This window comes from Scatophagus argus, chromosome 20 (assembly GCF_020382885.2).
Source record: "Scatophagus argus isolate fScaArg1 chromosome 20, fScaArg1.pri, whole genome shotgun sequence".
NCBI classification, from domain to species: Eukaryota; Metazoa; Chordata; class Actinopteri; family Scatophagidae; genus Scatophagus; species Scatophagus argus.
Window position 1 is genome coordinate 20,183,954 of NC_058512.1, and position 27,807 is coordinate 20,211,760.

General features: G+C 40.7%; 1 protein-coding gene across 1 annotated transcript in view; it reads right to left on the reverse strand.

Annotated features, from left to right (window-relative positions):
• The window catches only part of chd1 (chromodomain helicase DNA binding protein 1), a 43,147-nt gene that overhangs the window by 11,150 nt on the left and 4,190 nt on the right, over window positions 1-27,807 (reverse strand). Inside the window, exons 3-19 of the mRNA XM_046375123.1 lie at window positions 26,853-27,060; window positions 26,468-26,581; window positions 26,132-26,328; window positions 23,778-24,052; window positions 23,414-23,639; window positions 19,839-19,939; window positions 19,554-19,732; window positions 17,670-17,794; window positions 14,205-14,421; window positions 13,886-13,975; window positions 13,582-13,772; window positions 10,714-10,902; window positions 6,183-6,345; window positions 5,068-5,220; window positions 4,833-4,904; window positions 4,593-4,742; window positions 200-348 (exon numbers count right to left, since the gene is read on the reverse strand). Of these exons, the coding sequence (XP_046231079.1) occupies window positions 200-348; window positions 4,593-4,742; window positions 4,833-4,904; window positions 5,068-5,220; window positions 6,183-6,345; window positions 10,714-10,902; window positions 13,582-13,772; window positions 13,886-13,975; window positions 14,205-14,421; window positions 17,670-17,794; window positions 19,554-19,732; window positions 19,839-19,939; window positions 23,414-23,639; window positions 23,778-24,052; window positions 26,132-26,328; window positions 26,468-26,581; window positions 26,853-27,060 (2,799 nt within the window). The remainder of the gene's footprint in view (window positions 1-199; window positions 349-4,592; window positions 4,743-4,832; window positions 4,905-5,067; window positions 5,221-6,182; window positions 6,346-10,713; window positions 10,903-13,581; window positions 13,773-13,885; window positions 13,976-14,204; window positions 14,422-17,669; window positions 17,795-19,553; window positions 19,733-19,838; window positions 19,940-23,413; window positions 23,640-23,777; window positions 24,053-26,131; window positions 26,329-26,467; window positions 26,582-26,852; window positions 27,061-27,807) is intronic.

Consider the following 27,807-nt stretch of genomic DNA (forward strand, 5'->3'; position numbering starts at 1 on the left):
GAAATAACAAAAGTGCATCAGCAACCTTTGAGAAAAGTACATGCGGATTAAATCTCTTAATTTTATTTTGGGGGTGAAAAAGAAAACTATACAGCTCTGCCAATAACAAGATGGTTAACAAGCACACAAATTTTAGTACAATAAAGAAGGAGGGAAAAGGAGGAGGCAGTCAAGCAGTGGAATGCACTGTGTTGCTTGCCTGGAGGGAGCACCACCAGTATGGAGGACAGTTTTCCCTGTGGTGTCCATCCTCTGAATGACAAGGTGGTCCAGCACCATTTTCTTTTTTGCCCTCTCAATGATGTCCTCCTCCACTGAGCCCTTTGTCACCAGACGGTAGATATTCACCTGTGAGTCCACAAGCAAACAATGTGTGTTACAACATAATTTATGATAGGTAGGGCTAGAAAGATTATACTGTTACACTGTGGTAAAGAATTTCCCTCCAGGGATAAACAAAGGAATTCTGACTCTGATTCTGATAATAAGACAAGACAATCCCTTATTGATCACCAATGTGGAAATTCAATGGTTGCAGCATCTTAGGACAGAACAAGTACAGGAAAGTACTGAAGGCAAAATATACAATAAAAACAAACTATTCGCACATACATACAAATTGGCTGTAATGTATTACAGTACAGTATATATATACACGATATGCGTGCAAATGTAGTGCAGTATTGTCTTAAACTCCAATTTGTCCAACTCCAGACTCACCACTGAGCTGGCTTTCCTCTCCAGCTGTTATGCCACCACTCCAAAAGAACAGAGTGCTGGCAACCAGATTGACAAGAAGTTTCCAGGAGTCTACTACAAACAGTCCAGTTTGTTTATTTGCACCCCAAGATACTTGTATGAGTCTAAACTCTCCATTTTCTCTCCCTGAAAACAGGGACAGACACCTTCTCTTACTCTGATAATGCACTACCAACTTGCTGATGTTGTGCTTCAGGTGGTTGTTGGAGCACCATGTGGTGAAGCTCTCCATTAGTTTTCTGTACTCCTCTCTGTTTAAATCAGGGGTGTCAAACTCAGTCACTTAAGGGAAACTTAAAAATGTTGAGGGTCAAACAGGATCAATATTTATTGAATAAGAGACTTAAATTGACAATGTTTTCATCAGTGGCATGACAAATCATTCATACAGAAATATAAACTTAACTGTTCCCAGGACATCTACAAGAATGCAGAACAAACCAATGATATCAGGAAAAAAAAACAAATGAGACTCCAATTTAAAGTAAAGACATCAGTAACCATTAAATGTGTTAACTTTGTACACACATATACATAGACACACAACCTGTGAAAAGTTAGGACACATCTTCTCTCAGTGGTTTTACTTCATTTTTTTATTATTTTCAACATTACACATTAATAGTGAAGACATCCAAACTATGAAAAAACATATATGGAATTACGTAGTAAACAAAAAAAGAGTTAAACAACCCAGAATATGTAGTATTCATATAGTACGAAGTAGTCACCTGGATTTTCATGATTGATTTTCAATTCACAGGTGTGCCTCGTCAAGAATTAATTGCCATTTCTTAATGTGCTTTAGACCATCAGTTGTCTTGAGCAGAGGAAGCATGGGTACAAAGTAAATAGCCCTATTAGTGCTACTACAACTACTGTACAAATCCATATTATGGCAAAAAACACTAAAGTAAACACTTAAGTAAAGACAAAAGACAGTCCATCATTACTTTAAGATATGAAGGTCAGTCAATCCAAAAAAATCTCATGAACTTTGAACGTATCCCCAAGTACAGTCGCAACAACCATCAAACTGATGAAACTGGCTCTCAAGAGGACTGTCCCAGGAAAGGAAGATGAAGAGCTACCTCTGCTGCAGAGGATAAGTGATATATATATATATACATATACAACAATCTATTTCTCACATCCTCAGGGGTGGTGTGTGTCTTGCTTAAGCTGAGGTCCTCTACCAGAGGCCTGGGAGTTTCGGACAGTATCTTTGCTGATCTTAGGGACAGAGACCACTGATGTTGTACCCGGATTCTGCTGGAGTTTAGGAGAGACTCAGAGCCTCCAGTGGACCGATTAGCACTGGCACCACTGTTGCTTTTACTTTCCACACCTTTGCTAGCTCTTCAGTCCTTGGTATTTTTCGAGCTGCTCATGTCCCTTCTTGTTGATGTTGCTGTTGCTTGGGATCGTGACATCTAGCATCACCATATTCTTCTGTTGTTTGTTGACCACCACAGTGACTGGCTGGTTTGCCATCACCATGTTGTCAGTCTGGATCTGGAAGCCCAATCCAGACTGGCCTTGGAACTTTCAGTCCATACTCAGTGCAGATGTTCTTGTATACTATGATACTGGTTATGGCGTTCCATATACACTATTCCTGCCTGTATCTTACACCCTGCTGTTACGTGCTGAATTGTCTCAGGGGCATCTTTGCACAGTCTGCACCTGGGGTCCTGTTTGGTGTGGCAGACTCCTAGCCTCTATTGATCTTGTACTGAGTGCCTGTTCTTGTGGTGCCATGATTAGGCCTTCAATACAGCTTTCTCCAGCCATTGGTAGGATTTCTTGATATCAGCCACTTCTTCTATCTGTCGGTGGTACATGCCATGCAAGGGCCTCTTCCTCCCCATCACTGTCAGGTTTCTGCTACCTGAAGAGATCAGTTCATCTCTGGGGGCCATCTTCCAGATGTATTCCTGGATTTTTGTTGTTTAATCCTGGACAGTGGCTCTAACACCTACTAATCCTTGGCCTCCCTTGTTCCACTTAGTGCGCATTCTCAGGGTGCTGGACTTGTGGTGAAACCCTCCATGCACTGTGAGGAGATTCCGTGTCTTGATCAATGGCCTCCATCTCCTTCTTTGGCCAATTTTTCTTGCCAGTGTGGTATCTGTGGAGTGGAGTGGAAGTGGAAGGGCGTAATGTGATGATTGCCCAGACCTTGTTCTTACCATTCAGCCGCATCGAGTTCTTTATGAAGGCTCTTAGGGTGTTGTTGATGTTGGACATATATATACACACATATACACATGTGTGTGTGTGTGTGTGTGAAATGGTTTTCAGTGTGCTTGGCTAGAGCGGAGACCGGGCCGTCAGTCTCCCGTATCTCCAACTCCAAGCCAAGCCTGTCTGCTTTTACGCACGCATCACACACCATACACATATCAGTGCAGGCAGTAACGTCACAGCCGTACAATCACATGTCTTTAGAGGTGCACAGACCGCGATTTTCTTGGCCAAATCCGATTTTTTTGGAGTGTGAATTTATCAGATTCCTGAAGCCTCTATGCTCAACTATGGAGAACAGCTGATCATCCAGGGCCAAGAGTTCCATAATTTTCCTTGTATTGGCTAGCTTTAGCTTTCGTGGCTTTTCCTTTGCTTGCTTCTTCAAACTGAGCATGTTCAGCTGGGTGATGGTGTTTTTAGTGTCTGATTAGGTCTGTTGTTCTGAACATTTTCGTGGTAGTCCTGTACGGTTTACTTTGACCTTGCATGCATTACGAATTGCAAGCTCAATGTCTTCTTCAGTCATGGTGAAGAACACTGAAGACTGAAGTTGTTCCACCCCAGGACTGTTAAACACAAGTTATTTCAAAGAATTTTTTTAATTCATTAACTTTTAAATAATTATAGTCCAGCTTGTTCTGTAGAATTATCATCTTACATCTATGCAGGCTGTGTGAATTAGAGACATGATTTTGAGGTTTCATAACTTTGGTCCATTCAGTTCGGCAAATGGACCCTCCTGTATTTTTCACTTGTCTTCTAACCCTTTTTTTTTTTAAAAACCTTCCTCATTTTTTTGCCTAAAAATGCCCAGTCCCAACATATCTGGAGGAGCTACAGTTCTATTTTTTTTTTTCATTTTCCAAGACTGAAAAATTGTCCCAGATTTTCCAGGATGTGTGGGCTCAGTGTTGTCATCCCCATTCTTTCTCTGTATGACACAAATACTATCACACAAACAAAAAACTTACTAGCACACCACTCACTTTAACTGCCATACTGTCACTTTATTATCCACACTGTCACTTTGCCATCATATGGTTCACTCTGCACTCTCTGTTGTCCATATTGTATTGTATATGTACTGTGTTTATTGTCTTGTTGTCTATACTGTCACTGCACTGTTGTATTTCATATTTGCACTGTCTCGCATGTTAAATGATTGCAATTTTGCTTTTTATTTCATTTTATATGTTCAACATGTACTCTTCTATGTAGCACCATGTAGCATCCTGGAGAAACATTGTTTCCCTGCTCTGTATCTTACACATACATGGTTGTAGTGACAATAAAAACTCCTTGTATTGTACTCCTGACCAAATATTACTCTTTAACGGCAAGGAGGCAACACTACTGGTAACAATCTCAGTTGTTCCCAAGTGGAGTTGCAGATTTTGTTAATACTATAACACTTTCTATCACTGCTTTCCATGACTTTTAAGCATTTACAGGTTCCTGCAGCAACAAACAACATGCCGTTACCGACTGATAACTCCATGATGCAATAATATAGGTGATGGGTATACTGCTGCAAAATACAATGAAACAAAAATGGGTCAAGTTTAAAGACTGTTGTTGCTTACCTGTCTTTTCTGTCCAATTCTATGGGCTCTCGCCTGGGCCTGGAGATCATTCTGGGGGTTCCAGTCTGAGTCAAAGATGACTACTGTGTCAGCTGATGCCAGATTAATACCCAAACCACCAGCACGTGTTGATAACAAGAAGCAGAAATCCTGGGCACACAAGTGGAAGTTCAATATACATTACTGTCCTTGTGAATGAAGCAGAAACTGCATTTACTGTATCTGGGCCATAGAACTTACCTCTGAACCCTCAGCATTAAAATGATCCAACGCCTGCTTCCTCATCTCCCCTTTGATGGAGCCATCTAATCTCTAAACAAATTTTAAATTCAAATATTTTTAACTGAAATATGGAGATTTCATTTCATATTTCATAGATTTCATAGTTAGGTAGAACAAAATTCTGGGAGTGCCTTTGTACGGCATGTCACATGTGCATTGTACTGATGGTCATCTGAGAACAGCATGTAGCTACCTGAAAGAGGAACTGTCGGGTCCTCAGATATTCAGCCAAGATATCCAGCATCCGCACCATCTGGGAGAAGATGAGAACTCTGTGGCCCCGCTCCTTCAAGCGGACCAGTAATTTGTCCAACAGAACCAGCTTCCCACTGCTGCGGATCAGTTGCTGCAAGAAGGGCTAACAGTTATTGGCCTATCCTCTCCAAGTTCTATCAAGGAACACATCATTCCACTCGGTTCAGCACAACATGTCAAGAAATATGCACTGTTGCGAGATCGCCAGCGTAAATCTAAGCATAAATGGCTGACTGTCCAGAGTGCAGCACATTCTGTTCCACCTAGGTCTCAAAATGTAAAAATATATTTATTCAGTACCATTTCACTGGGCATCAACCTCATGTGTGTGTTGTAGAAAACAATCCCATAAAGTTAACTAGTGTCATGAAGCATGAGCAACATTTTAGTGAGCATAACAAAGACACCGGGAAAGAGACAAGAAACAGGTTTGCAATTAAGGATTTAAAATTCAATGACTCAAGATTAACAAATCTCATTGAGCACACATGCTGCTCTACAAGAATAATCTGTAAACACACAGTTGTGCAGATTCTTGATATTAAACTGTACTGTCATTATCCACAAACACCTGATGTGTAAATAACTGCTGACCATATCAACTTTAAAGGTGATATGTCAAAATTATTGACAACTTGATTCTGCCGTCTCAAAGTATCACAGTTATTGCAGATTAAATACAAATGCACAAAAGCTACCAAAAGCACAATGTTTGGTTGAAGACCACCCAACTAATAAGAAATTATTACATTGTCCCAGTTTTAATCATATTCTTGTTTTATCATTTGGTATAACATGTTCACTTGAAACATATTTTAATGTAACTTGCATCCCCATTAACAAGATGCTAACATTATCGGAGTCTGTCAAAAGCAGGATATGTTGTTAACATGTGCAAATACATAGTAACAGAAGTGCAAAATCATCATTATTGTAACTTAATTATATATTCAAACTTTTACCAGATTCAAAAACTTTCATTTTAAATATATACTCTTTATTAGAACTAAAAGAACTAACAGATGATGCAACACAATAAAAAAATATACAGACCTGTAAAGCTTCAGCTTTGTTGATAAACTCATTGTCCTCTGGGGGCTTGATAAGGTAACAGTGGTTACAACACTTCTTCAGCTCCATCATGATGTTAAGAAAGCCTGATGTGCTGCCTTTGGTACCTTTACTCAGAGCCTTGTAGTTTCTTGTCAGGATCCATCTGATATAAATAAAATAAAACACATACATTAAACATTACCATCATCTTATGATAATGACAAAAGCTTATTTGGAAAAAAAACTTGTGACAGCATTTTTTAGGACAATGGGATACTTAAAAATACTTAAATGTATAGAGACGTCAGACCTAGTGAAAATTCTGCAGTAACTGAAGAAGGGCGTGGTCAGTGGGCCCCCAAACGCACATCACACCTTTGGGATAAATTGTGGTAATCTTGAAGTGTATCAAGTATGACGATTAATTATGTTATACTACAAAATTAATGGTGCAACAAATCACAGCTTTAATTGCAGTTTCTGAGTCACGGTTTAGGTTATTTTTCGGTTCAACAATAACAAAAAAGGCAAAGAGTCTCTTACGACCCACGGCATCAGGCAATGGTGAGGACTGATGGTCTGGCCTCCATAGCGAGTCGAGACTGTAGTGTTTCCAGCAGGTCACTGTCTAGATCAGATAATGGTCCATTTCAATGTTCATGCCTGAAATGGCATGAACATTGGCTGTTTCAACATCCATGCGACCAGAATCGTGACACAGGCTGGGTTTAGTACACAAAGGTACCACTATAGTACATCCAGAGAGGTTGCTGTGTGCTACAGACATGCCGCCATCTTAGTTCAAAGTTTGTTTAAAACAAAAAAGTGAAGTGCAAACAGATTTCTACAAAGTAATGTAAATTAATTAGAAATATATCATGTAAAATGAATGACTGCATAAATATTCACCACCTTCAAGTCAGTATTTAGTAGATGCACCTTTGGCTACAATCACAGTACTGAGTCTGTGTGGACAGATCTCAATCAGGCTTGCACATCTGGACACAGCAATCCTACTCCATTCTTCTTTGCAAAACTGCTCTAAGATTTGCCAGGTTGCTTGTGGATTGGGCATGAATAGCCCTTTTGAAGTTCAGCCACAAATTCTCTATTGGATTAAGGTCTGGACTTTGATTTGGCCACTCCAGAACATTCACCTTATTGTCTTCAAACTATTTCTGTGTAGCTTTCACAGTATGCTTCGGGTCATTGTCTGGCTGGAAAATAAATCCTCTCCCACGTCGTAGTTCTCTTGCAGGGCCTGCTGCTGAGAAGCCTCCCGACATTTTGGATTCACCAGACGAATAAATTAAATAAAATAAAAACAAATGAATCAAATAAGAATTATAATGACTGTGATTCCGTGTATAAAAGCAATAAAAGAGGAAAATATCGAAGGGTGCAACACTGGACAATTCGCCCATGACTGTGGTGGACTGTATTTAAGTACATTTAAAGTATCTAATTATTAATTGATATGCATCGATCAACCAACCAGGGACTGGAATCTGCCAATGTTAAGTGTTCTCGGTCAAAACAGCAGACTAGCGGTTCAGTCTCCTGTATCTCCCATTCCAAGCCAGTACATTTTGCGCACACGCAGAGCGTCACAGGCAATAATGTCATAGCTGCACGCTAACATGTCTTTAACATGGCTGTTTTTCACAGTGTGTGAGCGCTGAGCTTGCAATTTGTAATACATGTAAGGCCAAAGTAAACCGTGTGGGACTACCACAAAAATGGATAGGATATAAGTAACTGACATTGGTTTTATTATATAAATAAGTTGCACCTGCTTTTGTTGGGTAAAGTAAAATATGTAAGATAAAGGTGATGTACAGCTCATTTTCATTTTAGTGTTATTTGTCGCATTTTCCAGTTGCAGAGCAATGGATTCACAATGAAACTGCGAAGTTTAATCATTTCTTTTATTATGAAATTTTGCATTGAAGAAAAGATGATTTTAGTTTGCATGCTGTGAATTATAGTTCTTGGAAGGAAAATCATAACCAACAGGTCACAAAAAACTGTAACCAAAGAAAACTGCAATCGATGCACCTCCATTTTTTTTTCTTTTTTTTCTCTCTTTTTTTGGCAAACTCATGACTTTTACCAGGAAAAGTCATTAATCGCCTTCTTCATCTTCCTCCTGTGCACTAAAACCGTCCTCTTCTTCAGTGTCCGAATTGAACAGCCTCAGGATCTCGTCACTCACTTCAGTCTCTTTGTTGTCGTTCTCACTTGAGCACACGTGGTCCTCTTCATCACACAGCAGTCCAGCCTTTCGAAACCTTTTGGTGATGGTTGATGTTTTGACACGGCTCCACGCATTTAGGATCCACTGGCAGACTTGAGTTAAAGATGCTCTTCGCATGCGGCCTGTTTTGGTGAAGGATTTCTTGCCACTCGTCATCCAAGACTCCAACTCAAGGCGCAGTGCGGCTTTAAATGCCTGGTTCATGCTGATGTCCAGTGGCTGCAAATACTTAGTGGTGCCCCCAGGAATCACAGCTGGAATTGCGTTTGCACTCTTGATGGCAGCTTTCACTGAATCTGTTATATGGGCCCTCATATTGTCCATAATGAGCGATGCTTTTCTTCTGTGAAAAAATCCCCCTGGTCACTTGGCGCAGCACTCTCTGAGCCAATCCTTCATTAGGCTCTCCATCATCCAACCTTTCTTATTTACTTTCACTGCGATTTCATTTGGGAATTTTTCCTTTGGCATTGTCAGCCGCTTAAAAATCACCATCGGTGGAAGCTTTAGTCCGGATGCTGTGCAGCTCAGAACACAAGTAAAATGCGTTCTCTCATGGCCACTTGTTTTCAGTGTGACGAGTCACCTTTTCTATTAACTGAGTGAGAGGCAGGTCAAACATCAAAGGTACTTCATCTATATTTACGGTATCATCTGGCCCGATGGAATTCTCCGCTACCTTTGTTTGAGTGAATGTGCGGAAGTTAGCAAGTTTTTCTTAGTAATCGGGAGGGAGCCGCTGACACAAAGTTGTGCGTGCCCTGACGGACAGGCCTTTTCGTCTCATAAATCTAAAATACCACGATGGTCCACCTCTAAAATATTTGATTTTCATTTCAGTGGCGATTGCTTTAGCCTTTAGTCTGATCCGCACGGTGGAAACACCGCAGCTGCCGGCTCTCTGACTGTTAACCCAGTCCTCAACAAAGTCTTCAAGTTCAGGCCATCTGCTATGATTACCTCTAAAAGCTTTTGTCGTCTTTTTGCACTGACTCAGGTCTTCACACTGGCGTCTCCACCGTCTCACCATCGATTAATTTATGCCAAGATTACGTGCAGCAGCTCAATTTCCTTCTTGAACCGCCAGATTGATCGCCTTTAACTTAAAAGCTACATCATATGCTTATCTTCGAGTGTTTTCCATGTTGATGAGGGATGAGGAATTGAGAGGTGTGCGCTTGATTTTTCGCACAATTTCATTGGATCTCTGTGAACTACTCAATTTTATTGGTCTACTGTTAAAATGTTTTTGGCGGCATGAAAAAAACATGCATTAGCCGCACCATAGTATAGGCCGCAGTGTTCAAAGTGTGGGGAAAAAAGTAGCGGCTTATAGTACGGAAGTCAAAAGGCAGTTTTCCATTAAAAACAAACAAACAAATAAAACAAAACAAATAAAAACATATTGAAACAACAACCTTACTAAAGATCAAATATAGGAAAATTTGATGTAGACTCATGAAGAGTGTGTTAGCCTAAATCAAGCCACTCCCCCAAGCTCAGTGTGCCACATTCCTGTTTTTGATGATTTTAATATTTATGTAGACATGAAAATGAAATAATGACAGCCCTGATACTCTTAATCTCTTTATTTGACTCGACTGGCTTTGTCCGTGCGTACATAAACCCACTCACTGTTTCAGTCTTACTCTCTACCTCTCAAATGAGAACAAGAAGCAGTAGCCGAGGCCACACATCTTTTAATAAAGTCAGCGAAGTTTTCAAATCTACCCTACTATTAAAATTATTTTCCAATTTACAAATTCTGTCTGACAGTTCTCGTCTCTTCTGTCTGACATCCAATTAATCAATTTCCTAACTTAAGGGTATAATATATAGCAGTTTTTGCTGGTTTCTGTTTGTAAACACACCATTTAACAACTCAACAAGATAGTTGACAGCTGAGACTCACTCCCATGTCATCAAATCGTTTGTTTTTTTTAAAGGAAGTTCCTGCATATTATGCCTTGAAGTAACATGGCTTACTAATTTTAGACTGCAAAAATTAACACCAGCAACAGTTAGCTGCTAGCATTTCCACAAGGTGTGCTAATGTGAGCAATGAATGACAGTAAAGCTTCTTCACTGATTGCTGGACAGTGGCAGTCTTGCTGAATACCACTGATCTAATATTAAGATCAGCTTAAGATCAGTTAAAAATGTTTAGTTTTCTACAAATTACTGCCTTCCACTTAGCACACGTCACCTCAGTCGCTCGTGATGTACTACACACTCTTTTTTTTTTTAAACTTAAAGGTAGAACCAAGCTCTTACTTGTAATACTGTTTCTGGATAGCGCTCATCTCCACTCTGAGAATCTGCTCCACTTTGGCAGGAAGCGATTTCTCCACATCCTTCTTGACTCGGCGCAGTAGAAAAGGTTCCAGCTCTTTGTGCAGACTAGTGTATCCTGAGTCTCTTCCTTTACCATGCTCATCTTCAAACAGCTCCCAAGAGTGAAACCTTGTGAAACAAACAAGACATACAACACACATCAGAGGGGGTACAGCAATATAGTCAGCTAATGCAGTCTTTCCCTACATATCTAAATTAAAGGCGTTATTGTAGAGGCCAAACATAGTGCGCTTTTCATGAGCCACTGCTCTGATGCACTTATACCAAGAATGTATGTATTACATACAGCATTTATGACTTCAGTGGGCTGAACTTTACAAGGTTTCCCCACACAGACTTTACTTGATTGGGTTGACCAGGTCTATGTATGGCTGCCACAACACATGCTGCGACACATTTCAGCAGTTTTTATTTTTTAGCTATTGTATAGAACAAAACCATTCATGATCAATTAACTAATGGACAATCTCCCCTTGCTCTATCCCTTGTCTACTGACAGTCACACATGCTCTGCAAAGAAACAGGAAGACGGACGTTCTCTAGTCTTATGTCCCTCCTGTAAATACACTTATTGTGGTGTGACCAGTCTTATTTAATGTAGAATACTTATGCAATTGCTTTGTAAGTACCTGGTTGGTGCAATATAATTTGGTGCCATGTTGGTTTTGATTATTTCAATAGGCTACATCTTTAACAAGCCTAATCCACATGTGGTTCACCTGCTGCTGTGAAAACAATTGTGGGTAACAAAAAGGTAATACAGTAACTTTTTACAGCTATTAATGTAAACAAATGCGAAATATTGTTAATATTGTGTGCGTTTTTGTATGTATTTTTTATTTTAAAAAAACTGTAAAAAATGTAAATAACGTGTAAATATTACTTATTTACTTTGTATATTTTTTATTTGACTATCTGCACCTTTATTTGCTATCCTTGTGCTGATGTGACAATCTGAATTTCCCCACTGTAGGACTATCAAAGGATTCTTTTCTTATAAAAATCAAAATGCCAGTTCTGTTTTATCTAGTCAAATTTATGAAAGATCCTGCTGACTAAGAAAGGCTGGGGGAAAGTCAGTGTTTGCACACTTTACCACAGTAAAGGAGGAAAATATCGATCCCACTGGGATGATACAGGTATGATCCATGACAAGAACTTACTGTGAGGAAAAAGTGCAACAAAATGTTCTATTTTAAAAAATATTTTATATTTTTTCAACAGAAGGCGTTGCCTTTTACTTTTTTTATAATTTTAAATAAGGGTGTTCCAACTGTCAATCACTGTTATCGAACATTTTCATTCTAAATGGTTTGACTGGTGGTCTCTATAAAGGCAGATAAGAAGGGCTGATCATATAAATACAGAAGACAGCTTCTCTATGCCCTGCGAAAATGTCATAGCACATGGCATGCTGTGTACTGCTGCATACACAGCTGGAGTACTTTGAGTTACAGGCACTTCACATCAGTGTACATTTTACCAAATTTCTGTAAGCGATGAAAGTAACCACATACAAGCAGTGGCTAATTGAAATAGTGTTTCAGGGCAAACCCCCTAAGAACTAACACTGAGGCAAGTAAGACATGCTGTGTTACAAAACTGTGTGCCCCAGTAATTTTTTCTTTTGTTTTTTACAGTTTACAGACAACTTTTCACTTTGTTTAAAATCTATTACTTTGAGTTGACCAAAAAATTATGTCACTAATAATTAACTACTAAAGCTGATAAACAAAACAACAAACAAGATTTTGATAAGTGATGGGCCAATACTACTTCCAGTAACTGTTGACTGACTCCAAGGTATTTCCTTCAATTTGGACAGTCTTGAGTAACGAGGTTTACTTCATAGCTGTTCAGTGCTAGCTAGAAAAATGATCCATCCGCAGACTGAAATGCAATTTTCATTTTCTGATGGCAAAATAAAGTTGACTAGTCACCTATCAAAACTTCCTCCTATGTTTGTCCACATAACACTCAAAAACACTGTAAGTTTTCTTAAGTTGTCCTTATTTACAGCACATTAGTCTGCCAGAACACAACCCCAAGAGTCAAAACACATCAGTAGCAGATCAAATATGCTACTCTGGCTACCACGACGGCAGAGAGCTACCGCATGAAGCAGTAGCAAAGGCCATACAAAATGAAAGAAAATCAGTGGTTTCCAAATCGATCCCATTATTTGAAATCAAACTCACCACTGATGTTTTTAAAGCAGCACAGTCCAACAGTTAATAAGAAAAGTTGTTATCCAAAGCACCATTACCTCCTTTCTTCGAGGACGCCTGGAAACAAATCTATCCACAATACAATTTCCCCACTTACTTGATGAAATAATTCCCGTTACTAATTTATAACCAAAAAATAAGGCAGCTGGTTGCTTACACTGTCACATGGTGTGTTCTGCATGGTGTGTTCATGTAAGTGACAATTCTTCCCCCACGATCTCTGCACAGGGCTACAGAGGTCTAATAAGCTCACTTCTTTCCAACTTTTTTTTTTTTTTTACCAAACTTCAGCCCCAACCCACATTAATACAAGTGACATCACTGGAGGCAATTCATCAGATTTCATACATACATTCTTCTAAAGACACAAAAGGATTTATATAACTTCTTTCACATATGAAGTAGCACTTCCAAAGTCCTGTAAACATACTTTGATGAGTAAAATTGGTAAGGTTCTCATTACCCCATACTAAAACTCTTCTACAGAGAATACTTCTACAACACTGCAGCAAGGAAAGAACTTAGTTGATGTTAAAGTGTAACAATTGATATGCCCTACTTCTCAGGCATAATGAAGTGCAGCAGGGACCATAGCTCTTTCAGGGAGTTCTGCAGTGGCGTTCCTGTGATCAGAAGCCTATGATTGGACTTGAAGTCGATCATGGTCTTGTAGAGGAGGGAGTCGTCATTCTTCAGTCTGTGTGCCTCATCCACACCAATGAAGGCCCAGTTAACACCGCCCAAAAATGACTGGAGACACACATTTGTTCCATCTTTTACATAGGGTAATGTCATAAATAAAGGATACTAAGAGATAAACAACAGCAAGACTGTTCCATGATAAAAATGAAGCAGCTGCTGACCTTGTCTTTGAGAAGAATCTCATATGTTGTGAGGAGGATGTTAAATTTCATTCTCTTGCTGTGAACATGCATCCACTCATGAGTCCGGATCTGATAAAAGAACACAAAGTTAGAACACAAAACGCAAAAAAATATTAAGACAGTCCTAAACAAACTGGAGCCTTTCCTGCTGGCATCCACTTATCTTAACCTCTAAGATATGCAAGTGCGAAACTCAATCAATGGAACTGTAAAATGCGATGTGAAACAGTGTTATCTCAGACATGACCTGGTGCACTGTCAATCCCTTTGGTGTGTAACAGGTGTGTAACCACCATACCATGTTCCTGCTACTGATGTCTCCCAGGTAGACCACAACATTCATCTGAGGGGCCCAGAGCTGAATTTCCCTTTGCCAGGAGGTTAGTGTAGAGAGAGGCACAACCAGCAAGAAGGGTCCATAGAGTTGATGCTCATTAAACAGGTAGTTGAGGAAGCAGATGGTCTGAATGGTCTTCCCTAAACCCATCTCATCAGCAAGAATACAACTGTTGCCTCTGTGAATGAAGACAGAGCAGAAGAGAATGTTGACACTGCTGAGTTATACTGTATACCATGACTATGGAATGTATTACATTAAATGCCACTATACTTTTGGGGGGTATCCACAAGCAAGATGGCAGCGCACAGTAGAGCAGCGGCTTCTCGAGCTCCCAGGACTAAGCCCTATTTCAGCTACTCAGAGGCCGTTTTTAGCACTAGTTCAGAGCTAAATCCGCGTGTGAAGTACAGCCCAACCGAACTTATGCTCATCAGAGATAGTTCGGTTACTACGATCTCACTGGAGCTGAAATTCGCACTTGGAAGACAGGGGCTCCTAAGGACAACGGAGTGGTGCAGCAGAGTACGGGGAGCGGCCGGCAATAGGAAACGATGTGCCCGAAAACAAAAGCGAGGAAAACGGCCAACGTCCGCTCCCTGGACAACAAAGTGGACCTGTTACATCTGTGGCTGAGTGTTTCCACAGAGATGAGGAACTGTGCTATCCTTTGCCTCATGGAAACCTGGCTAAATCACAACATGCCGGACTCAGCGTTCCAGATCGACGGCCTGCAGCTCCTCCAGGCGGTTCGCGACCACCGGTCGGGGAAGTCACGAGGAGGACGGCTCTGTGTGTATGTGAATGAAGGTTGGTGTACAAATTGTGGACTGATAAAAGCCTACTGCTCTGAGGCGATAGAACTTATGACTTATAAGTGAAATGTCGGCCACACTATCTGCTTCGGGAGTTCACCGCTGTGTTCGTCACCATTGTTTACATCCCACCGGGTGCTAATGCTAACGAAGACATCTTCATCCTGCTGGCGCCAGCTTATCGCCCCCTGCTGAGATGGATCAGGCCAACAAAGAAGACTGTCACTGTGTGGCCCAGTGATGCAGCCTCTGTGCTCCAGGACTGCTTCCAGTGCACAGACTGGCAGGTCTTCAGAGAAGCAGCTACATATGAGGGAGAGGTGGACCTGGAGGAATACATCTCCACCACCAGCACAGTAGTAACCTGCTTTCCCAACCAGAAACCCTGGCTGAACACTGAGGTGAAAGCTCTCCTGAAAGCTAGGGATGCTGCGTTCAGGGTAGGTGAGGCATCAGTACTGAGAGTGGTGAAGAAAGAAACAGCAGGCATCTACAGGGCCAAAGCGACATATGCTCGCAAAATTCAGGGGCACCTCACCTCCAACGACTCCCCGGAGCATGTGGAAGGGCATAAAGTGCATCACGGACTATCGCATCAGAGATGCACAAGGCCCAAGGGACCCCTCCCTGCCGGACAAACTCAACAGGTTCTACACGCGCTTCGAGGATCCTGACAACCCCACCCCTGCACTAGACTTACACCGCTACCCGGTGACATGCCCCTCTGTGTGTCCACAGTGGATGTGAGGAAGACCCTCAAAGGTATCAACCCCCGCAAAGCTGCTGGCCCAGACAACATCCCAGGGCATGTACAGAGGGACAGCGCGCACCAGCTGTCTGAGGTGCTGACAGGCATCTTTAACACCTCACTGTCACTGGCGTCCGACCCCACTTACTTAAAGACTGCCACTATTGTCCCCGTCCCAAAGTGTTCCACAGTGACCGGCCTGAAAGACTACCGACCCTTAGCTCTGACCCCGGTAGTCATGAAGTGCTTCGAGAGGCTGGTCATGGCACACATCAGAGACTCCATCGACGTCACTATGGACCCCCACCAGTACGCCTACAGGAAAAACCGCTCCACGGTTGACGCCTCTCATCAGTGGTACACACAGCCCTCACCCACCTGGAGAGCAGAAACTCCTACGTCCGCCTGCTCTTCCTGGACTTCTCCTCTGCTTTTAACACCATCATCCCACAGACCCTGGTACAGAAACTCTCCACCCTCGGTCTGAGTCACACACTTGGGAACTGGGTCCTGGACTTCCTGAGCAACAGATCTCATACTGTCAGGATCCACATCTCCACCTCCTCCTCCATCACCCTCAGCACTGCTTCCCCCCAGGGCTGTGTGCTGAGGCCCCTCCTGTTCACTCTGCTGACCTACGACTGCTCGGCGAGGCATCCCAGCTGTCACGTAGTGATGTTTGCAGACGACCCAGCAGTGGTGGGACGCATCAACAACAATGGTGTTGACAACCTGGTACAGTGGTGCAGAGAAAACAACCTCTGCATCAATGTGATGAAGATCAAAGAGATGGTGGTGGACTTCAGAAAGGACGGCGCCCCACCCCTCCCCTGCACATCGGAGGAGTAGCTGTGGAAGTGGTCTCCGGCTACAGGTACCTGGGTGTGCACCTAACTGAGGACCTCACCTGGAACACCAACACTTCCCAGCTGGTCAGGAAGGCCCACCAGCGTCTCTACTACCTCAGGAAGCTGCGGCGAGCTGGGCTTGGGAGCTCAGTCCTGAGGAGCCTCTACCACTGCGCGGTGGAGAGCGTCCTCTGCACCTGCATCACTGTGTGGCACAGCAACTGCATCGCTGCTGAGAGGAAGGCTCTGCAAAGGGTGGTAAAGGCTGCACAGAGGACCATGGGTGGCAGCCTCCCCACCACCTCAGACCTCTACACAGCACGATGCAGGGCGAGGGCCCTCCGCATCATGAAGGACTCCACCCATCCTGCACATGGACTCTTCCAACCCCTCCCCTCAGGCAGGCGGCTGAGGAGCATCCAGAGCAAGACCACCAGGCTCAGAAACAGCGTCTTCCTCAAAGCTGTCAGACTGTTGAACTCCAGCCATGCCCTGTAGCCCCCCCCGTGCACTACAAACACTTTATCCTACAAGTGCAATACACAAGTGCAATATTAAGGACCCATAAGTGCAATATTAAGGACTACTTTCTGGACTACCTCATACTCGTACACACTTACACATGCATACTTAGGCTGCTATATGCTAAAACCGGCTTCTTATTTAAATGTTTAGCTTATTTAAATGTATAGTTTTATATTCTTTTTATATTCTATTCTCTGTTTGGCTTATATTTACCTCGTACTTTTTATTTTTTTTTTAGTCTACTTACTGCTTCCGGGACCTGAGTCCTAATTTCGTACCATAAACATGTGAATGCTGGTATGACAATAAAATTCCGTGAATCCTTGAATCCAAGAAAATTTGATACGCAATACAACATCTGTATTCCAAAAATGGGTGGGACTAACCATAAGTTATTAGGTTAAGCCTGAAAATTACTGTATCTGTTGGATTACAGAACGGATTTTCAAAACAACACAAGCTGGGGAGTTAAATATTGCCTGACTCGTACTTGCACCAGGAGTGAGCCATCCAGTTCAAACTGTCCAATTGGTAGTCTCGGAGTTCCAGTCCTTCACCTCCTATGTAAGCTGGCTGCTTCTTCATGGGCACAAACCTGGGTCTGTGTTTGAGCACCTACAAGAAAGAACAGCAGCTAGTAAGGGTGTAACAGTACATCTTCTGGAGACAGTTGGTAAAGGAAATTCTATATGCTAGTTCCTTTCTTTGGTACACCCCATAACCCAAACAACTGTTAAAAGAGTCCATTTATGCCTCATCGTTGTATGCAGACACAAAGATCCAGAGCACAAGTTTGAGTTGCAATGCATGAGTTTGTATCAGTCTATCAACAAATAGCATGAAGGGAGGCTTAGTCCTATTTTCCAAGTTCACATGGTGTAACTGCTTTTGCCACTCAAATGTGCCATATTTTCTGCAGTGACATTACTGTGTGCATGAAAACATTTAAAATACTCAAATATCCCCTCTAATCAACCGAGTAACTCATACTCTCACATCTAAACTCAACACACAATAATATCACCAGAAAGCTCAAGCAGGTTTAAATAAAATTGGCATTATAGCTGGATATTATAGCTTGCATTGTTCTGCTGTCACAGCTGCCCATTCCTGTAGCAAAAATTCAAATGATGGTGGAAGACTGTTTTCAAGAGTAGCCCTGTACGTGACCTGGTTCATTCGCCCTTCACACAGTTGCATTTGCCCTGTTCCACCCATACTGAAACAACCCCATCACCGATCTACCCCCATGTTTTACTGGAGGGGCAAGACAGTTTGGTTTGTAGGCTTCTCCAGGCTTCTTCCTAACCAATAAGTTGGTTGGACTGGGCATCAACTCAAAATTGGATTCATCACTGAAGAGAACAGTGAACAGTCCAATCCTTCTGATCCCTAGCAAAGAGTAAGAGAAAGAGCCTTCCTCTGTCTGTTGTTGATGAAGGGCTTCTTCCGTGCCCTGTGTGAATTCGAACCAGCTTCAAGAAGTTGGTTTCTACTCGTCCTTGCTGAACAAGTCACATTTCTCAACAGTGCCCACTGATTTTTAAGGTCCCTAGAGGTCCGACGACAATTCCTGACACAGGAACGGATGAGTACACGGTCCCCTCGCAGGGTAGAAAGACGTTTCCTGCCTCAACCAGCTAGCAATTTGGTAGTATCACTTTGGGCTTGGTTCTTCTTGGTGTAATGATCGGTTGTCTTGGAGATCTTCAGTTTTTTGGCTACCCGACTATCACTCATGCCAGCAGTGCCAAGATGGCTACCTTTGTGGCTTCACATTTTTTATTTTTTTTCCCAGGCATTATGTGAGGGCTGACAACTTCTGAGCTGTGCTATGGCTTGAATGTAAGCAGGAAACCACTCTCGGTCTTTGCATGTGCAGGGCCTGCTTATGACATGAAATGGCCTCTTATATACCCTAGGAATACAATTAAGCTTATGTCAAATAGGACATCAAGTATTATGAAACTAGCTGCATTTTTGTTGTGTTCATTGTATTCTTCAGATAATATACCTTTAATGGTACCAGGCATTAAAATGAACAAGGAATTGAAGAAAACAAGGGTGGTCTAATATTTTTTCCATGACTGTATATAACACTGATGTTTTTAAGAATGTGTTTGATCAAATAAGATCATAATTTCCATTAGCCATGTAAACATCCTAGTAGGAAAGTTGTATTTTTCAGAATAAAGTCAAATAATATTTAAAATAAATAAATAAATAATATTTCAGAGCCATTGTGCCTTCAAATGTTTTCTTTCCCTGTTGGACTGCAAAACTAAGATTGAGATTGAGCTGTGGATTTTGTGTCATTACAATCCTTGCACCTGGTCAGACGACCAGAGCCAGTAGAAAGTTGGCAATGGGTTACCTTGCAGTCTCTGGATGGAATGGTCTTGGACTGGTTTCTGCTCATGTAGTCATCAATGCATTTCTGGAACTTTTTGGCAATCAGAGCACCATCTTCCCAGCTACACTCTGAGTATGGTAAACCCTGCCACTTACACAGGTAGTCTGGGTAACCAGCCGCTGACTTCTGGTTTGAATGTCCTGCGCAAAATGAATTCAGACATGTATTTAGTTAAACCACCAGTGGTTTCAAATATATTCAGTAAAATGTTTCATACAAACTAAAAGTGCTAAAGAGCAAGCGCACCAATGATTCGCTCTACAAGCTGGTACTGAGAGTGCAGGTCATTCATCAGTTCTTCCTGGCAGTTGAAATATTCTATATCCTCTGGTGAAGCCATCTTTAACCTGTGGACACAAAAAATAGACAATAAGTAATACTCTGTCTTCCATTTGTAATCAACTGATATTTTTTGTAATAGCAGTAAACGACATTTAAAATCTGACAAATTCTCATTTTCAAAAGACCAGTCTGAATCCTTGTAGAGTGCTCTTTTCTTAAATTTACTAAATTCAGACAGATTCAAAGTTCACTTTTAATGAAGGTGGACCAAATCGCCAGTCATAAAAGGCCGAGGGCTACTTTAGAGCTATGAAGAAGTTTTATGGGGTCTTGATGCTTGACAATTATGTCAGTGGTTTATACTGGTAGTTATATTGAATGTTCTACTAAATAACATCTGTTTTTATGAACATGTGACTGCTGCATTTTCTGAAATAAAAACTAAGAGTAAACTAAAACAAAAAGGACATAAACAAATGAAGACTGACCCCCGAATATAGACCAGGGGAAAAGAAAGGGTGGGGGGCATGGGGGTTAAATGAAGAAAATCTTCATCAGTGAATTAAAAACACCCGAGAGAGACAGACTGGGAAAACTGTCCAGGTGTATATGTGGCAGGTCATCTCATCAGGACATGATGATTTGTCATTTCAACTCAAATAAATTTTTTTCATGTGAAAAACAACCTGTGCTTGAAATAAGGTAATCCTTAATTGATCCCCAGAGGGGAGATTTGGGATTCGAGTGATATACACCTGAATATTAAAAAAAGTTTACTTCATGATATATTTTTGCACTCTCTCAAGTAATTATTTTCATAACTCTTTAACCCAAATATAGTTTTTGGCTACTCTAACCAGCACTGGATATTGCATGTCAACTTTTCCCCACCAGACAGTTGACAAAAGATGGTGAAAAAAACAGGCAGATAAAACAAGTACTCTCACTCCATCAGAAGACTTGAGAGACCACTATATATATAGACCACTATACCATAATGGCACAGATTTCGCTGGAAGTAATTTACACTCAACATCAACTTAGTTCTGCATGCAATCAGTAAAATACTGCATTCAAGTAAGAGGCTTAAAAAGGTGTCAGCACTTTGCTAAACAGAGGAGGTAGAGAATAGAGAGTAGAGATGGAGTAGAGATGTCTCATCACATTCTTATCCGGTCAGAATGCAGACATAAGTTTAAAAACTAGATGAAAAAAAGATGTATACATGGTACAGAAAAAAGCAAAAAAGCACAATATTAATTCACTGCAGGCTCACTGTTTGACCAATCTGAACATCGCTTAAAAACAATCTAGAGAATCTCTGTCGTAGCATTTGAATGAATGAATGATATGGAAATGTAGATGTTGATTATGATTTTGCATATATATTCAAAAGACATACGTTCACACTTTTGGCATAGTTCAGTGGTTGTGTTGAAAAAATTTCTTGCCTTGCAGAACAGACATGTAACATTTTACGATTTTTTTTTAATTTTGAAAAAAATTATTCCTGAGGTGCTAAATGCAGGTAGGTTTAGCAGGTTTGGTGAGTGAATCACAGGGTTATCTGATACACTGGCATGTAAATGTTTGAACTAAGATTGTTATGTAACAAAAAGTCTGCTGTCTTTGTCACAGTTTGACATACACAAAAGAACAGGGACTTTGATGATTCTGATACACCTTGTAAACTCAGTAATCAATAGTAGAATGACCACAAGGGTTGTTTAAAACAGGAAAGTTTCTTTTTTTTCTTAATTTCCTTTGTTAAAATACACATATTTTAAATAATTAAATCTTAAAATCATACAGCAAAAATATCCCATTCATTTCTACATAAGAGATGTCATTTGATTCCTTCATTCTGATCCACTTTCTTGCTACTCTACATTTACAACTGCAGATGTTTCACAATAATACCCCTCTTAAGAAATTAGGGTTTCTGTCCATTAAAATCCTAAGAGGCTTTCCTGAAACTGATATGGAGTGTGTTGAATTTGTATTTACAGCAATGCAGTAACTTTTAACAGAACAAACAAGCAAAACAACGTACTTAACAGAGAGAATTGCATGGAAACAAAAGCCTGCCTCTAAAGCCTATGTCATATCAAGGCCTGGTACATTTTGCAGTTGAAGTAAGAAAAAGAAAAAAGGCCCTGTGAAATAAAAGCCGCCATGTAAAACATGGCCAGTCCTTGCATGACTGCTGGAGGATGTGCAGGCATCATTCATTATTGGAGCCAACTCTGCCAGAAACAATAGTTTGTAAAACTTCTTACTGTTGCAGATGAATCAGTCAGCATCTAAAATAAATTTATTTTTTCTTTGGTGATGCTCCCAATGTCAACACAAAATAGTATTATTGATGGCAGGCATTTACTGGTGGCTTTTACAATGGTTTGATTTTTCTGCTTCCCATGTCACTCTAATGCCTTTATATACTAGGTTAATTTGAGCATTTTGCATAATGTGCAGTGGGAAGATATTATTTTTTAAAGTGTATAAATTTGGTACCGTGACACAGAAGTATGTAACTGATTTTTCAGTGCAACCCGGGTTATCTGAAGATGATTTAAAGACCATAAACCCCGAAGAAATTGAAATGGAACTGAACTGTATAAAACTGAAATTCAACAGGAAAAAAAACACATTTGGATTCTTCACTGAGAAGAAGGGAACTTTTTTGCAGGAGCATCTGCAGTACACACAGCCTCTCCTTCCCATGTTCCCTTCTTGCTCCTGCAAAAAAGTACCCATGGGAAACCAGTATCCATCAGAAATAACACATTACACAATATTTCTCTGTATGCATAATGTGTGTACACTGCTCTGCAAGTGCCCACAGAATTGGCCCCTTTCAAAATGCCAGGGAATCACGTTTGTGAATCAGCAATCCACTATTTTGTGACTCAATGGCTCAGCTCTTTGTGTACTGAACGGAACAGAATGCCTTTACTGTCATGGCACAGCTGGACAACAAAAGAAAATCACAAAACAAATTTAATTATTTTACTTTTCTTCTGAAAGTAACACTTGTATCCATGATAGATTACAAAGCATCTAGAAATATTATAGCAAATGGCCCCTATTATAGCAAAAGGGACACAGGCCAGGTTTAAAATAAGTCTTTATGTAAACCTGATATTAGACATTAATCAAAGTATTATACCAGCACTTTTCAAGATGCTGGCGACCACAGAAGGGTTAAGTAATGTAAACCAAAGAAACTGAACTTATTACTTCCCAACTTCATAATCCAATCATTTTTAACACCTATCAAAAGACTTGAGACATTTTAAGACCTGAAGACTTCTTAAGGACACGCAGAAACCCTGAGGTTAGAGGGAATATAGTATTTTGATGCATTACAGTATTTTGATACATTAACAAATATTGGAAATTATTACTTTAACAATTTGTTATTTGTTTATATATTATCTTTTTCCATAAATCATGACCTAGTAAATCAAATAATTTACAGACCTTGTTCAGAGCATTGTCACATAGGCATATTCATTGAAGAGAAAAAAAGTTCTCACCATCTCTTTTTTTCTTGGTCCTTCTTCTTGAAATTGTCCAGTTTCTTCATGCCCTTGACATTCTGTAACTTGAGTGTCTCTTCTGTCTCCCAAGTGTTGTGGATGTGGGCCCAGTTCTTCCACTTTATCAAATACTGGATCTCACCAACTTCTTTGTTGGAGTTGAAGTTGACATTGGGGTCCCCGTCTGCTTCTACAGCGTATACAGTGGTTACACTTCCAGTTGCTATGAGGAAAAATAGGAAAAACTAAAGGGTCCACTGTGCAATATATTTATTTATGCATCCTTACTGGGCTAACTTCCTATCTATAAAAAAGGTCAAGTCAGGGTGGTTGATATCAATCGTAGTCCTGTGTTCCTTACCTCTTTTCCTCCCTATCCTGCTGTCCATCACTCTCTCCACTGTTTCAAACTCATCTTCCTCAAGCTGGGGGACATCTTCACCAAGAACTTCCACAAGATCATCTGAGTCGGTCTTCAGCTCCTCATCCTCCTTATAGCTGATGTTCACTGTAGCCTGCCGTCGTGAACCCGCAGATGTCACCTTCTTGTAGGTATCACCCTCATCCTCAGAAGAAGAACCCTTTGGGGCTTTCTTCCTCTGGGTGCTGCTTTTCTTCCCATTCCGAAAACTCATACTGAAACATGAAACATGAAAAAAGGTAAAGAGGCAATTCATGTGCCAAAATAATCCTAAGACACTCTTTGTAAATCTTTAATGGTATGACTGTAGCTAAAACTTTATTTGCTTCCTAAAGAATATCTCTACTGTGCCTGATTAAAAATATTTTTAATGATGAGCTGAACTGAAACAAGAAAAATGACAAAGTCAAAATTATTAGCCATCTAATAATTAATAGTCAATAGTGTAACATTTCTGATTGAAAACTGACTTTTCTGGTAGTTCCTAACTAGGCTGGCACATGTCACCGGAGGGATCTTAGCACATTCTTTCATGGCAAATTGTTCCAGCTCATCCAAATTGTGTGGTCTGCAAGCATGGACATTAATTTTGAGCATTCGTCACAGATTCTGAACAGGATTGAGACTACGGGACCTTGATTTTAGATAGATAGAGACTTTATTGATCCCCAGGGAAATTCAAGAAATGTTTCTAGAAATTCAAGAAAGAAAGAAATTTTTGGTGTCTTTCAAAAAGTTTTGGACCATCTTGGATATATGCTTTGGGTCACTGTCTTGTTGGGAGACCCAGCAGCAACCCAAAGCAAGACTGGCAGCAGATTTATATTATTCTTCAAAATTTCAACATACTCTTCTTTCTTCATGGTTCCATGCACCCAAACAAGATTCCCTGTGCCTGAAACAGCCCCACAGCATTATGATCCCACCACCATGTTTAACTGTGGGAAACCGTGTTTTGGGGATTGAAGGCCTCACCTTTCCTTCACCAAACAAAAGCAACATCCATGTGCCCAAAAAGCTCAAGTAACCTCATCAGACCAAAGGACAGACTTACAAAACTCATTCCCATATTTCAAATGTTTCAAACTTCAGTTTGCATGTGGCTTTGATGTGCCACTGTGTGAGGAGTTCTTCTTGAATGATAACCTCGAAGCCCACCATGATGAAGAGCTCTCACAACAATCTTCCTTGAAACATCAAGTTCAGAAGAGACCAGTTCAGCAACAATGATCTAGGCAGAGATCTGGGGATTCTTGTTGACACATCTAACTATTTTCCTCTCCCAAGTTTTTGAGATCTTGCACTTCTTTCAACCATGCCCAGGTTTGTTCCTAACATGATTTGCCTCCTTATGTTTTGCAATGATGCAAAGTGCAGCTGTGAAAGGCTTGAAACTGGCAGTATAGCTTTCCCCTTTAAGGTGAACATCCACTATCTTGTTTCTGAGCGCCAAACTGATTTCTTTACTTTTTGGCATGATGAAATGAGTTCTTACCATGAATTTAAGAACAGTCCCCCTCAATCAACTTTTCAAGTGCCACTAACCCTATTCTATGGAGTCCCTTAAGTAAAGTTTAATGCTCAATTGTTCAGATGTGTTTTGCAAAGACTGGTCAGGTGGTAGGTGAAAGCAAAACAAAAATAAATAAATCACATGGGGGCTAATGATTTTGACCACTTCATCCATCCATCCATCCATCCATCCATTTTCTATACCGCTTATCCGTCAGGGTTGCGGGGGAGGGCTGGAGCCTATCCCAGCTGACTACGGGCGAGAGGCGGGGTTCACCCTGGACTGGTCGTCAGTCAATCTCAGGGCCAACACACAAAGACAGACAACCACACACTCTCACACTCACACCTAGGGCAATGTAGAGTAGCCAATTAACCTAACGTGCATGTTTTTTGGTATTGTGGGAGGAAGTCGGAGTATCCGGAGAAAACCCACGCAGGCACAGGGAGAACATGCAAACTCCACATGGAAGGGCCCAGACCGGGATTCGGACCTGGAACCCTCTTGCTATGCTAACCACTGCACCACCGTGACCCCCTTGACCACTTCAATTTTCCCTAATTTGCCAGCAAAGCAAAATCTGAATATTTATTTATTTCAAATGTAAACAGAGGGCTTTACATCAATCAATGTTTTAATATATAAGATTGTATGAATGATGCAAACATTGGGCAGAATTTCAGGGAAACGCACCATAATTCCCTGGCAGCTAATAATTTTGATCTTGACTATAGTTAAAAGACTAATGTAACCCTGTGTGCCCAGGCAAATATCCACTTACTTGGCAGGAGGTTTTCTGCTTTTAATTTTGTGACTGGGCTCATAGTCTGATGCGGTTTCGTCACTGTTATCCTCTGCTGATGAGTTTGATCGAGAACCACTACCAGATTCAGAACCTGATCCAGAGTCAGAGGAGCCTGAATTTCTTCTCCTTTTGGACCCACTTGATGAGTCAGTTTCACCACTACTTGATGAGTCCTAGAAAAGATTATCATCAAAGAATGAATGTTCATGAATAAACAGATGTAGTTACACTACTGACATCTGCAAATGGTGTTGATTAGTTTTCAATCAAACAACACAGAAAAAGTATTTTGGGAATGAGTTTGAATCAAACCTCATCAGATTCACTATTTGAGGAGCTTTGTCTCTGCTTCTGCTGCTGAAGCTGTTGTTTCCTGAGCATAGCAGATCTTTGCACTGCTAGGATACTTGGGTTGGACTTCCAGAACTGAAAAGAATAATTGCAGTGCATGATTAGCCAAAAATATATGAAATGTTTAAAAAGCTTTTACATAACAAGAGTCTACCACTGTGTTAAACATCACAAAAGAACTGTGTGCCAATAGGAGCATAAAAATATGTCAATAGCAGAATGAAAATATGTCAAGCACGGTTAAAGGTCAAACCATTTTTACTGAAATGTTGAATCGGCACTAGTACTGCACTAGATGTCATCAATAATTTCTTTTTTTTTTTTTGTTTATTTATTTTATTTTTACCTCAGCTCCATCGATGTTTGACTTATTTGGCTGTTCAAACTTCTCCTTGGATTTTTCTGTGTCAGAATCTGACTGGCTGCCAGAATCTGAGCCACTACCTGAGTCACTGCTCCCCGACTGGCTGCTGCTGCTGGAGGAGGTGGAACTGGAGCCTGAGCCAGATCCTGATGCTGAGCCCGATCCAGAACCAGATTCATCATCAGAATTACTGGACATAAGAGAAAAAAAAAAAAAAAAATATATATATATATATATATATATATATATATATATATATATATATATATACACACACACACACACACATATATTTGTGCACTAATTAACAGATCTGACCATCCACAAATCAAGTTTGACATAGTGGACTCATTCATGCTCATACAGATATGGATACAGATGTATATCTTTTGTGTTGCATAGTTGTAGTTTATTTATAAAGATAATGACAACACTGCATCAGAAAACACAGCCCCATCATTTGTTTTAATAAGACAACAGTGTTAATGCAGTGTTCACTGCACAATTTTAACACAATCCACTGTCATTTGGCAATGTCATACATTAGCCAATTACATATGTGCAATAATTTGCAATCAGAAGCTAACTATTGCAGCCATTACAACTTTCCAGAATTGTAAAATCCTGGGATTTTTTTTATTAAATCATATATACAAAAACGTAAGAATGTGAAATGTCTAACAACACGTCTTAAACAACACCACCAGTGGGCTCCTACTAGCAGTGACAAAGCCATTCTGTGCGGGCGATTTTTTTCTATGGGAAGAGCAGTGGCGCCTAACTCAGTGAAGCTCTACCATTGGTGTGGTGCACTGCTCAAAACTGCAACTAAGCACTGTGTTTAAAGTTCAAATTATTTTAACTTTGCCCCTGGTTGTTGCTGACTTTTCAAAGTGCAACCAATGAGATAAGAGTCATGTCTGATGTAGACAAAACA